The 14,384-nt window shown below is 35.3% G+C and overlaps 1 protein-coding gene across 22 annotated transcripts in view; it reads right to left on the reverse strand.

Annotated features, from left to right (window-relative positions):
* Positions 1-14,384, reverse strand: part of LOC135201636 (phosphatidylinositol-binding clathrin assembly protein LAP-like) — a 485,987-nt gene that overhangs the window by 258,352 nt on the left and 213,251 nt on the right. For all 22 annotated transcript variants that reach the window (XM_064230718.1, XM_064230715.1, XM_064230716.1 and 19 more), the window contains 2 exons: positions 10,253-10,490; positions 9,769-9,846 (listed from right to left, as the gene is read on the reverse strand). In XM_064230718.1, coding sequence (XP_064086788.1) covers positions 9,769-9,846; positions 10,253-10,490 — 316 coding nt within the window. The remainder of the gene's footprint in view (positions 1-9,768; positions 9,847-10,252; positions 10,491-14,384) is intronic.

The raw sequence follows: 14,384 nt of genomic DNA on the forward strand, positions 1-14,384 counted from the left end.
TGTCCTCAGTCCCCTCTGATTCTAAAGAATCGCACTTCGGCCGTGTGGGCGAAAGTCAAGAACCTATCGGTGTCAGTGCCCCTTCAGTTTCCTCCTCCAGGATCACTATCCACACAGACGCTTCATAAGCGGTTGGGAAGGATATTCCCAGTTCAAAAAGGTTCAGGGAACGTGGTCACCTCAGTTCCGTCAGTTCCATATAAACGTACTGGAGGCAATGGCACTGTTCTTGACTCTAAAAAGGTTACGTCCGCCAAAGTACTCCCACATAAAAACTATAGTCCTGGACAGCGCAGTGGTAGTACATTGTATAAACAGAGGAGGCTCCAAGTCACGTCATCTAAATCATGTCATGGTAGCCATATTCTCCCTGGCGGACAAGTTCAGTTGGCATCTCTCCTCCACCCATATAGCTGGAGTGAGAAACGTCATAGCAGATGCTCTATCCCGATCAGTACCTCTAGAGTCGGAATGGTCACTGGACAACAGTTCGTTCCAATGGATTCTTCAGAGAGTTCCAGGTCTACAGGTAGATCTCTTCGCATCCCAAGCGAACCACAAACTCCCGTGTTATGTGGCCCCCAACCTGGACCCTCTGGCCTATGCCACGGACTGCCCGGCTCTTAGATTGGAACAACTGGGAGAAGATTTATGTCTTTTCCTCCGGTGAATCTTCTCATGAAAGTGTTAAACAAACTCAGGACATTCAAGGGTCAAGTGGCTCTAGTAGCCCCCCCAGACTGGCCGAAGAGCAATTGGTACCCTCTCATCCTGGAACTGGGTCTCCGCCCTCTTCGGATCCCCAATCCCAAGCTCTCCCAGTCAGTACAAACGAAGACTGTGTTCGCTTCCTCAGGGATTTTCTCAAAACCCTAACTTTATGGATTTCATGAAGTTTGCAGCGAAAAGGGATGCGAATATTGACCCTCAGATATTCTCTTCTTGGAATCAGATAAGAGAGTTTCAACTTTGAGACAGTATGATGCTGCTGTCAAAAAGTTAGCAACCTTCCTGAAAGAATCAGATATTAAGATCATGACAATCAATTCAGCTATATCCTTTTTCAGATCCTTATTTGAAAAGGCTTAGCCAGCTAGCACAATTACGACAAACAAGTCAGCCTTGAAAAAGATTTTTCAATTTGGGTTCAACATAGACTTGACAGATTCCTACTTCTCGTCTATTCCCAAGGCCTGTGCTAGACTTAGACCTTCTGTAAGGCCTACGTCAGTATCTTGGTTCTTAAACGATGTTCTAAAATTGGCTTCAGAAACCAATAATGACACATGCTCATTTATAATGCTTTTAAGAAAAACCCTATTTTTATTAAGCTTGGCCTCAGGAGCCTTAAGGGAACGGGAAATTTCAGAAAACTGTCCGGCTTTATCCAGAGATCCGGATCCAATATTCCGTATTTCCTTCCCACCCAGGGGAAGGGCAAGTTGCTACTTTCACCGGAACGTAGCTTTTTAGCTAAGAATGAAGATCCTTTGATGAGGTGGGAACCATGGAAGGTACTACCCCTTCCACAAGATATATCTCTTTGCCCAGTTTTCAACTTTTACGAGCCTTTCTATCTAGGACCTCCTCATCCTCATCGGGGTCCTCTCTTAGGAGAGAAAAAGGTGGTACTTTATCTATTAAAGGCATCAGCAATCAAATCCTGTACTTCATTAAACAAGCCAATCCTGACTCTTTTCCAAAAGCACATGATGTCAGGGCAGTAGCCACCTCAATTAACTATTTCCAACTATGACTTCGATGAGTTGAAAAAAGTATACTGGATGGAAATCACCGACAGTGTTCAAACGTCATTACTTAAAGTCTTTGGAAGCCCTGAAATTTTCAGCAGTTGCAGCGGGTAACATAGTTCCCCTGACTCTGACTAATCCTTAGTAGAAGATTCAGTCCTCCTTTCTACCTGCCTCACCCAACAGTTCGTCTATCCTGCCTTGTTCATTTACGATCACCTTGTGTCTTAGCCTGCTTTGATGATATTATAGTGGGTGTCCCTTATTTTTTTGCTAGGACACTCACATTTGTGATGATTACTGATCTCGTGGATGTCATCTCCTTATTTTATGCTAGGAGATACATCTTATTATAATGGTTACGGGTTTTTTGTATATTAAAGTCATATACATTCTTTTATATTTTTATTACTGTTGAGTTTGTTTTTATTCAAAACTTTTATATTAATTGCTTTTAGATGTTTTGATACATAGCTTTACACAGATACCATGTTGTACATATGATGATTATTTCTCCTGTATATCATGTATATTACCTTAAGTTAAGAAAAATATTATTAGCATTAAGTATAATTAAGTAATATTTCTATTTGTATCACTGTGTATATGTATCTTTTATTAGCAATTATATTGATTATTTTTATTTTATCTTTTATTTGAGACCCTTTATATTTTGTTGAATTCTTTACAATCTTGTGCTATTCTCTGGTACGGTTTCGCGCAGCGACACGAGCTGAGCCAGAAAAGGGATTTTGACGTAAGGAAAAATCTATTTCTGGGCGATTGGCTCGTGTCGCCAGCGAAATCCCGCCCTACCCATCCCATCGCCAAGATTGTCTGCTAACTTCAGGATGGCCACCAGAGGCGCAGCAGTCGGCAGTATGGGATGGAGTAGTAGTAGTAGGTGCTGCCCACTCTGTGGGTCGGCTCCCCTCTTGGGGGATTTTGTAGTGGGAGAATTCTATTGGCATTTGGCTCGTGGTAGTGGTCTCACTCGCCATAGTGTTCATACCGACACTCTCTGGGAGGGTGAGCGAGTCAGTTATACTGACCTTTTTCTTTATTTATTTATTCTCTGGTATGTGTTAGTACATTTACCCTAGAAATAATAGATTAAAGGATATTTCGCTGGCGACACGAGCCAATCGCCCAGAAATAGATTTTTCCTTACGTCAAAATCCCTTTTTAAAGTCTCTTTCACAATTGATCCCTGACCCCCTTTATTTACAGAGAGAAATCAGATTCACTGAACAACAGCACCAATATTCAGTAAATGTGCCTCGGGTGTGCCTCGCTGTTGAACTTCTGAGTCCCAGAGGAAGTCGTGCAATTGGAACTTCAGAAATTCAAGCAAAGGTGAAATACATTACTACTCTCATACTAACCTTGCATTTTAACACATTTCCTGCGACAGCCATAATGGCTGGAATGCTGGTACTGCGACAGTAGTAAAACATGGGGAGAGGTTGTTCATGCTTCTCTCTCACAAGATAGACCTTGTTGAGGTAAGAAAAGCCATGACCCACCAGGGGGACCCAATCGCATGCCGAATGAAAACAATTTTAATACTACAGGGCGATGGGACCCACCGGTGGGTCCCAACTTGATTTTTTTTTTTTAATTGTAGCTGACCACTCTGTATCTATGAGACCTGCTATCATGTAATAAAATATTTATATAATTTTACTTATTTGAGGATTGGTTAGGGTTTTCCTTTTCTGTCTTTTTTTTTATTTATATGTAATTTATATATTTGAGGGTTTGGTAAGGGTTTCCTTTTCTGTCTTTTTTTTTTCTTAGGCAGTGAATGACCTAATATGACCCATAGTTTTGAATCTTTTCTAAATTTCTATAAATCAATCAGTAATTTTATATATTCTTTTACCTTAGTATCAAAACTTTACACAGCATATCATCTTTGCAGGTGTTACAATGTTGGCTTCCAACTTTTATGGAAGTAAAAAAAAATCTGATAGAAATGAAAGCTCCAATTCTGAAGAAGAACTGTCTTCTGAAGAAGACACTTCTGATGATGAATATATTCATTCAGAAACAGGAAGCAGTTCATCAAGAGAAGAGTCTCTCCATGATGATTCTGAAAATCAAATCACTGAAGAAGAGCAAGAAAATGAGGAAGAAATTTTGAATGAAGGCACAAGTCCACCAAATGCCAAGTGGATAAAAAGTGACTAAGAAAGCTCGACAACATGGATTTACTGGGAAAGAAGAACTTTGTGTAACTGTGCATCCATCGTCTACAGATAACCAAATTTGGCCTATTGATGTTTACAAACAAATAATTACTGATGATATTATAAATCTAATTGTTCAAGAAACCAATCGATATGCTGAGCAGAAAATTTCTTCGGTTACTGTAACAAGAAGATCGAAATTACGGCAGTGGGTTCCTACAAATAACGAAGAAATTGAAAAGTTTATTGGACTTATCATTTACATGGGATTGGTTCCATTCCCTGAGATCCAATTATATTGGTCAAAAAGCATCCTTTATAAGAATGAAATTGTTCCAAAAACAATGAGTAGAGACCGCTTCCTCTTGCAAATGTTACATTTTTGCAACAATGAAGAACCTAATGTGGGAAGAGATTGGAAAATAAGAAAATTACTAGATATGATTTTGGTGCAGTATCAATCAATCTATAAATCAGGATCTGATGTTATAATTGATGAGAGTATGGTGCCTTTCAGAGGTCGTGTCATTTTCAGACAGTACATCCCTGGAAAGAGCCATAAGTATGGATGCAAACTGTTCAAACTTTGCACTCCTGATGGATACACTCTAAACATGGAGTTATATACTGGTGTAGGAGTAGCTACTCCACCTCTAAGTGAGACTGAATCTCTTGTAGTAAGACTCCTTGCAAATCATATGGATATGGGAGTGACTTTGTTTGCAGATAATTACTATATCTCCAGTTTCTTAGGAGAGTATCTTCTTCAGCGGAAGACTTACCTATGTGGGACAGTAAGAGTCACTAGAAAGTATCTTCCAAAGTCAGTTACAAAATCAAAAGTAAAGAGGTGAAATTAAAGCCTTAGAAAATAAGAATGGAGTGAAAGTATTCAATTGGAAAGATAAAAGATATGTTGTGACTCTATCAACAGTTCCAGAACATGATGCTACTCTAATCAACACAGGTAAAGTCCCAAGGACTGGTTTACCTATCAAGAAACCTCAAAGTGTGTTAGACTATAATAAGTGCAAGAAAGGAATTAATTTATCAGGTCAAATGTGATCATATTATTCACCTCTGAAGTAGTCAAGAAAATGGTACAGAAAAGTAGCATTAGAATTTATTGCTGGTACTTCTATAGTGAATGCTTGGGTACTTTACAATAAGTACTTTGCTGTCAAGAAAATGTCATTACGTGCATTCAAGGAATCTATTGTCTTATACTATACTAGTGGTATCATGAAGGAAAAAACAAACCAGGAAAATCAAGTATGAATATTTCAGGAAAATCTTCACATTGTCTCAAAGAAGCAGAAGGACAGAAAAGAAAAACAAGGAAACGATGCAGAGGCTGCTACGAAATGTTAGCAGCAAATGAAGGATCCAAAGTGGCCAAAAATCAAGTCAAGACAAAGGTTTACCACAGATTGTGACTCATGTGATGGCACTCCATATCTATGTTTATCACGTTTCAATCTCAAACATAACTAGTGATATGATTTTTCATTAGCAAATGGAATGGAAAACTAATTTTCTTATATACTGAATGTCAGACAAATTTTCTTTGCAATTATTTCAATAAAACTTTGTTTTTTTATTTTTTTTTTTGTATAATTCAACCCTTTGATAGCGATACTGATCTACTAAAATAATAATTGCAATTAAAAGTTTTTTTTTTTATATTAAAAAAAATAATTTTGTTCTACTGGGACCCACCGGTGGATCACATTGCAGCAAATGAGAGAACAGTGCGACCCACTGGTGGGTACCATCGCTGGAAACGTGTTAATTCATTTTTACCTATTTGTTAACCCTTAAATGCCTATTGGACGTATTATACGTCGACTAAAATTGTCTGTTGGGGGCTAATCGGACGTACAGTACGTCGACTACAAAATCTTTTTTAAATATTCGCGGAAAAATAGTTATAGGCCTAGTTTGCGAAAAATTTTAAATCAGGCACCTTGAGGAATGCTGGGAGTTCACGCATCAAGCTGTTGTTTTGTTTACAAGTGTTACGCAGGCGCTCACGAACGAATTTCTTTCTTCTTGCACTAAGAAGCACCAGCGACGCATCGCAGAAATTCTTTCGTTATTTTGTCGTAATTTTTGCACCATTTTATATTAGCCGTACAGTTTCATAAATGAAAATGCGTGCAATTTCATGTAGAATAAAACAAAAAACAACTCATGGTTGTAGCTTTTATCCGTTTTGAAATATTTCCATATAAATCACGATAAGTACCAAAATTTCAACCTTCGGTCAACTTTGACTCAACCAAAATGGTCGAAAAACGCAATTGTAAGCTAAAACTCTTACATTCTACTAATATTCAATCATTTACCTTCAATCTGCATCAAATTGGAAATCTCCTCAGAAATTCTTTTGTCACTTTGACGTAATTTTTGCAGTTTTATATTAGCCGTTACATAAAGTTTTAAATATGAAAATGTGCACAATTTCATGTAGAATACAACAAAAAACAACCAATGATTGTAGCTTTTATTAGTTTTGAAATATTTTCATATAAATCACAATAAGTGCCCAAATTTCAACCTTCGGTCAACTTTGACTCGACCCAAATGGTTGAAAAACGCAATTGTAAGCTAAAACTCTTACATTCTAGTAATATTCAATCATTTACCTTCATTTTGCAACAAATTGGAAGTCTCTAGCACAATATTTTGATTTATGGTGAATTTTTGAAAAAAAACTTTTTCCTTGCATCTGCGCGCAATAACTCAGCCAAAAATTTCAGAAATTCTTTCATCATTTTGTCGTAATTTTTGCACTGTTTTATATTAGCCGTTACGTAAAGTTTTACATATGAAAATGTGCGCAATTTTATGTAAAATACAACAAAAAAAATAACTCATAGTTGTAGCTTTTATCAGTTTTGAAATATTTTCATAAAAATCATAAGTGCCAAAATTTCAACCTTCGGTCAACTTTGACTCGACCAAAATAATAAAAAAATGCAATTTAAAGCTAAAACTCTTACATTCTACTAATATTCAATCATTTACCTCCATTTTGCAACAAATGGGAAGTCTCTAGCACAATATTTTGATTTATGGTGAATTTTTGAAAAACACTTTTTCCTTATGTCCTTATGTCCACGCGTGGTAACTGCCGAAAATCTCAGAAATTCTTTTGTCACTTTGTCGTAATGTTTGCACCGTTTTATATTAGCCGTTACATAAAGTTTTTATATGAAAATGTGTGCAATTTCATGTAGAATACAAAAAAAATAACTCATGGTTGTAGCTTCTATCAGTTTTGAAATATTTTCATATAAATAATGATAAATAGAAAATATTCAACCTTCTGTCAACTTTAACTCGACTGAAATGGTCGAAAACTGCAATTGTAAGCTAAAACACTTACAGTCTAGTAATATTCAATCAATTATCTTCATTATGCAATGAACAAGAAGTCTAGCACAATATTTCGATTTATGGTGAATTTTTGAAAAAAATAATTTTTTACATCCTCACGTTACGAATTCATGTATCATTTTGTGATAATATTTTCTCTGTGTTGCTTTGATCTTTTTACAATTTGTTATATATCAAAATCATCGCAATTTAGTGTACAATACAACAAAAAAAAATTAACTCATTAGCTTTACCCATTTTGCTCACAGCATAATTTGTATACAATATATGAAATTTTTTTTTGTTTGCTATCATATATTCCAATATTTATATATGATAATGATATTTCTTCTCATTTCTGATAGTTGCATACTAAACTTCAGGCAATGACAAAAAGAGGAGCCAAAAATTAACTCTTAATCTTAAAACTAAGTGTGCTGTGATTTTTTTTTTTTATTTTCCGCTTAGGCGCTAATTCCCGAACGCTGCCGGCATACGACAGACACTTTGGTAAATAGCGGCTCGGTGTTTAAGGGCTAATATGAACTTTAAAGGTCGAATTTCTTCATTTCCTACCTTGTATTTCTCCAGTATTTGTTATATTACAGGCAGTACAAATTTGAAGTAGTACATAAACCCCTTCAATCATACGGTAGAATGAAGCACTTGCTAGGGTCTTATGGAGTCAGTGCCCCCTTAATAAGTGGGGTCTCTTCTTTCTGTACTTCAATTTACCTGGTCTTACTTTTTCCTAATGAACACCATACTCTTTGTAAGCTTTAACTTCAAGTCAATAGCTCCTGTGGGCTTGTTTCATATGAATAGGTTTCATCTTCTAAATAATGTCAATAAAATTTTGCAAAAATTCACCTGTTTCTTGTTCATTTCAAAATATTTTTTGCAAGAGGGTGACAATACTTCCAAGTAAAAAAAGACAAAACTAAGTTCTATGGAACAAACAGACACTGAATCTAAAACTTGAATACCTATTCAAAAGACTGCACTGGTCAAGTTTAATCAAACTGAAATAGTAAAGAATTTATCTGATAGATTATTATCAAGAGATGAAATCACTGACTTAGATTTGGCTAAAATTTTGGAATAGGTAAAGGTTATGACTATGACATTGATGGAAATGATCAAATAGATGTTTTAAATAGAAAAACAATGACTTAACAACACATCTTAGATGTTACCAACAGACATGAGCAACAATCCCTTTGTGTTGCCACAAAAAACTAAACCAATATCTAAATAGAAATACGGATTATCAAGATATTTATAAAATCCTGGTCAAGTCCTTGATTTGTTGTCATCATTGGGAACTCTGAGGGTGGCAGCTGAGAGGCAGTGTGCAGGTCCTTTTATTAAGTTAGATATTAAAACTATGGAAGTTTGCACCTAAGCAACTAAAGTAGCAAATTACAATCAGACCTATCTCTCCAACAAAATCATTTGATTAAAAATAGAGGAGTCCACTCAGCACCTGGACATCTTACTTGTGGCATCAGCATGAGTCACCAAAAAGGGAGAAGGCACTGGGTGCCATGTAATGAGACTCAAAAGCTTCACTCAAGTTAATGTATATAAACACTGTTGAAGTTAAAATAACTGCAAAAAATTAACCAAAACAAAAACGCTACAAAACCGCGTATCTAAAACATGAAAAATGGGATCCTTACAGTACTGCCAAGAAAGGTAAGAGAAGAGTAGATTATCCAAGCAAGCAGCACTACTGAATTATATAAAAACTCAGTGAGACCAAATAAACTCCACAAAAGGCATGAAAAACAACACAGAAAATGGAATGAAAGCTAAGTGATGGTCCCCTAAAAATGAACCAAAGCAAAAACACTAAAAAATAAAGTTTTCCCCCTAAACATGAAAAAATGGAATGCTAATTGTAATACCAAGAGAGGCAAGGGAAGAGCACTCTCCCCAAACAAGCAAAACCACTGAATTATGTTAAAAACTAAGTGAAACACATTCAGTTCTCCACAAAAGGAATGAAAGAGAACACAAAAATGGAATGAAAGCTACATGAAGGTGTAAAAGTTTAAATCACTTGGAAGCCAAGTCCTAGAAGTGTGACATAACAGTGTGTATATACCAGAATCACACTAATCAACAATGGTTAGCCGAGGCATCATATCATTGAAGTAGGCACATACAAAGGCCTTCTTGCTTCTGATTGGTAGGAAGTTTAAGTGACAGGGCTCATTGCAAAGAGGAGAGGCAATACATGATCAGTGAGATTGTTACAAACTTTTCAATCTTAAATTTTCTTAATATAAACTTTGAGTTACCACCTATAAACTGTTAAATATCTTGAAATCTATATGCAAACCATTATGAGTTTTTCTTTTTAATAATGATTAAATCATACGTTGTAAAAAGTGTAAACAATACCAAATGAAAAATTCAGATAAATTAGGACTGCTTACCTCAGCGACTTTCAAAAATTCTGACACACGGTCCATACGAATGAGAAACTTTTTATAGCAGTCCAGGGCATCTCTTGCCTGTGTAACAAATAAAAACAGAATTACAGCAAAAACTATTTAAAGGGCATGAAATACAGCCATTAGACTTTGTCAGTATTAGAAATCTCAAACTAGTAACTGTGTTACCACTTTCAAAAGAATATTTCAACAAAGGTAACTGAGTACTTTCACAAGAAAATACATATGTCTATCACATAAAGCTCTCTACTAGCTCAAATTGCACATAAAAGTATTTAATATCCTGCATCTAAGTCCAAGATCACTAGTATTAAGTGTTATGAAACAGCTTTCTACCAATCAAATTTCTGAACTATGGTTTTTACAACTGCAAGAAAACTTACCTCTTGACACTGAAAAAAAAAATACGACAAACAATATTGACAACCACCATAATATACACTGAACAACACTAGCAAACATTCACCTGTTTCTTGTTCATTTCAAAATATTTTTCCAAAAGGTTGATGATACCATCATTGTAGCAAGCAAACAGTCGTATCAGGTCCCTGAACAGGAGCATAAACCCTGAGTTGATGACTCCATTACTGAGCTCATTGGCAGTACAATCAAAATCAAGGAGGGCATCAAGCTGCGCCTGTAGCACTGGCAGCGTCTTGAGTAACTGGTCTGTGGGCATTGTCCGTAGAGTTCCATCCTCTTTCCTGGAATGAGTTTTTTTTATTTATTTTTTAATAAATACTGCCACTATGTAATGTAAAATGTAAATCTGGTTAAACTTGAAGTTTTTACTTATAAACATAGCATAGTACAAAAATATAAATATATACCTATACTCTTCATTAATTGCATATATGTGATGAGTACATATCTATGAGATGTACATAGTTTATATATATGCACATTATTTCATGGTAATTAAGTTCTTTGTTTTATCTTCTTCCTTTTTCTTATAGATTTCAAGAGCTCAACAACTATTTCCATCTACAGTCCAAAGTTAGTCCAGAATAAACTGCACAATTAACATTTTTTCTTTTTAATATGTAATGTCTATATCTTTACATACTACTTCTACCTTCTACTTTTTTTTTTTTACATTTTAGATGGCCAAATTAGCCAAAACAGCCAAACATCAATTCAAAGGAAATCTAGCACTAAACACTAAACTGGATTGTTAAAAGATTCACCTTTGTCAACAAACTAAATACCATTTTAATATACCAAACCACCCTAGCTGATGGTTGACATGGATTTTACGATATTCAATGTACATCTGCTTTATACTGAAATAAGAAATTTATGGTTAAGTGAAATTTCCTGGTAGCCTCAAAGACTTTTTACATTTAGTAGATGTTGTTTTTCTTATTGCGATCAATTTCTGTATCTGATGCCATATGAGACCCAAAGGTATACAAGACCAACCAAAATTTCAAAAGTGAATACTCTTTCAGAAAAATTTTTTAAAATGTTCCCTACATGTAAGCCATTTATTCTGTTGAAATATACAGCTACAGTATGGCAGAAAAATCTACGAAACATGCAACAATGGCAACATGGAAATGTTTTCAATAAATTTTACTGTAATTTACAGGAGAAAACAAAAGCAGTTTACATAAACTAGAAAAATTTTTTTTACACTTCCTCCTCCTACCCCACCTCTACTAACTAAACTCTGAAGCAATGAAAAAAACTTGGCTCAATATAAGAAATTATTTAAAAGTTTTTGACTGTCAAATCAAACAATATTGTATACAGTATTCCTTGTAAAGAATGTAATAAAATTGATATAGGGCAAACATCCAAAGATCTAAAGGGGAGATGCTCTCAGAACAAATATGCCATCTCGAGGCTTAATGAATAATGGCACTGCAGATCATTGGCTTAAGACACACCGTGCTATTAACTTAATAATCTGCAAGGTTAAAGATCACCGCAAAAGAAATCTGCTGGAATCTGTTTCTAGTGAAGCCATGTCACCAAGGAATTTAAATCTCCATCCTGGATCGTCCCTTAAACCTCTTTTTGTCTCTTGTGCTTAAAGAACACGCCGCCCAGATTAACGAACTGTAACCCCGCCCCTTTCTGTTTTTGTATATAAAGGTCTTTCAACTTCTATGAGTGAACTTTGAAAATGTAGAATATACTATGAAAGTATTTGTTCCAAGTCCCCAGTTTTTCACTCACCTTCCTACCATGTATTTAAGGTTATACATATATTATACAGTAGAGATCTGGACCTCGTTCGTACTAGAACTCAAAATAATCGGATTTCAAAGCAAAATTTTGAGTAAATGTTGCATCTGAGCTCAAACAAAAATCCAGAATCCGACCCAACAAAAGTGGTTCAGTCAGTCGCTGTTAGTAGGAGTTGTTCCCATGCCCATTTGGTGGGGAAAAATATTGAAAATTATATTATGAAAAAGACATTCTATGACAACCTTAAAATCCTGGAGATTTTTAAATGATAAGTTAACCCTTGAAGTGTCCATAGTTAGCTACAGACACAACTATGACACTGTAAACAAAAAAATTTGTATAGCCTAATAATGGTAAAAACCATAGGTTATCATGTGAATCACTAATGATACAACTTTTGATACTGTAAACAAAACAACTGTAAGTACAGCAATTACCGTCGATAATTACCAAAATTAAACGTTAGGATGAGCAAGTTCTCACTTAGTTACAGTAGTACGATCTCTATTTGTAATTCTTAAAACCGAAATGGTCTATAAGCCTAAACACAAGTAAATATTTTCTGGAGATAATTATATTTGAAAAAGTTAAATGTATATCATTACAGAATATTAACATCGTCATTGTACGGCATTTGCATTCGATATTGTTTGCACTGTGAAAATCTGGCTGATTGAATACTATCAATATCTTCATTGCCATTTACTTGGATGGTAGAAGAGATGTAATTTAAATACTTTTTCTTGTAAATTAAAGTTTGGTTTGAAATATGCACAGTACTTGATGGTATCAGCATTAAGTATGATTTTGCCAGTTTTGAACATCAATTTTGCCTGCTACCTCTTTTATCTTTTCTTTTGTAGTGACAGCAAAAGACACCGGCAATCGGTCGTTACTCAATTTGGTTACTTATGTCTGTACAGGTGTCAGGTTTACAATGGCTTCATCCATAATTTAAAAAACCGGGAATGAGAGAGAGAGAGAGAGGAGAGATGAGAGAGAGAGAGAGTAGGAGAGAGAGAGGAGAAGAGACGAGTACGAGAGAGAGAGAGAGAGAGAGAGAGAGAGAGAGAGAGAGAGAGAGACTGTTGCCTGGCTTAGGTGTTGCACTGACAGATAGTATTCATTAGTAAAAGTCTATAATATTTGTGTATTGAGAATACATAATGATAATTTTAATAAAACCCTTGTTTTACTGTATCTAATAATATGTTATTGTCATGATACAATAAAGTTTTTATGCATACTTACCTGGCAGATATATACTTAGCTATAGACTCCGTCGTCCCCGATAGAAATTCGAATTTCGCGGCACACTCTACAGGTAGGTCAGGTGATCTACCGCCCCGCCGCTGGTGGCGGGAATAGGAATCATTCCCGTTTTCTAAGACAGATTTTCTCTTCCACCTGTCTCCTGAGGGAGGTCGGGTGGGCCATACACCGTATATATCTGCCAGGTAAGTATGCATAAAACTTTATTGTATCATGACAATAACATTTTTATGCATTCAACTTACCTGTCAGATATATACTTAGCTGATTGGCACCTTTGGCGGAGGTAAGAGACAGCTAATCTACTGAAATAGACAGGAAACAACATATGTTGTAGTATATTAACCCTTAAACGCCGAAGCGGTATTTTAAAAATCGTCTCCCACATGCCAGTGGCGTTCGCGAGTGAGAGCCGCTTAGTTTTCAAGATTAAGAGTTCATTTTTGGCTCCTTTTTTTGTCATTGCCTGAAACTTAGTATGCAACCATCAGAAATGAAAAAAATATCATTATCAAATATAAATATTGGAATATATGACAGAGCAAAAAAAAAAATTTCATATTTAATTGTATACAAATTGCGCTGTGAGCAAAACGGTTAAAGCTAACGAGTTAATTTTTTTGGTATTGTAAACTAAATTGCGATCATTTTGGTATATAACACATTGTAAAATGATCAAGGCAACACAGAGAAAATATTATCACAAAATGATGCATGAATTCGTAACAGGCAGACATAAAAAAAAGCAGTTTTAAAAAATTCACCATAAATCGAAATATTGTGCTAGAGACTCCTCGTTCATTGTATAATGAAGGTAATTGATTGAATATTACTAGACTGAGTGTTGTAGCTTACAATTGCAGTTTTCGACCATTTCGGTCGAGTTAAAGTTGACGGAAGGACGAATTTTTTCTATTTATCGTTATTTATATGAAAATATTTCAAAACTGATAAAAGCTACAACCATGAGTTGTTTTTAGTTGTATTCTACATGAAATTGTGCACATTTTCATATATAAAACTTTATTTAACGGCTAATTTAAAATGGTGCAAACATTACAACAATCGGATGAAAAAATTTATGATTTTTTCGGAAGAGTTACCGCGCAGACATAAGGAAAAAGTTTTTC

This window comes from Macrobrachium nipponense, chromosome 28, assembly GCF_015104395.2.
Source record: "Macrobrachium nipponense isolate FS-2020 chromosome 28, ASM1510439v2, whole genome shotgun sequence".
NCBI classification, from domain to species: Eukaryota; Metazoa; Arthropoda; class Malacostraca; order Decapoda; family Palaemonidae; genus Macrobrachium; species Macrobrachium nipponense.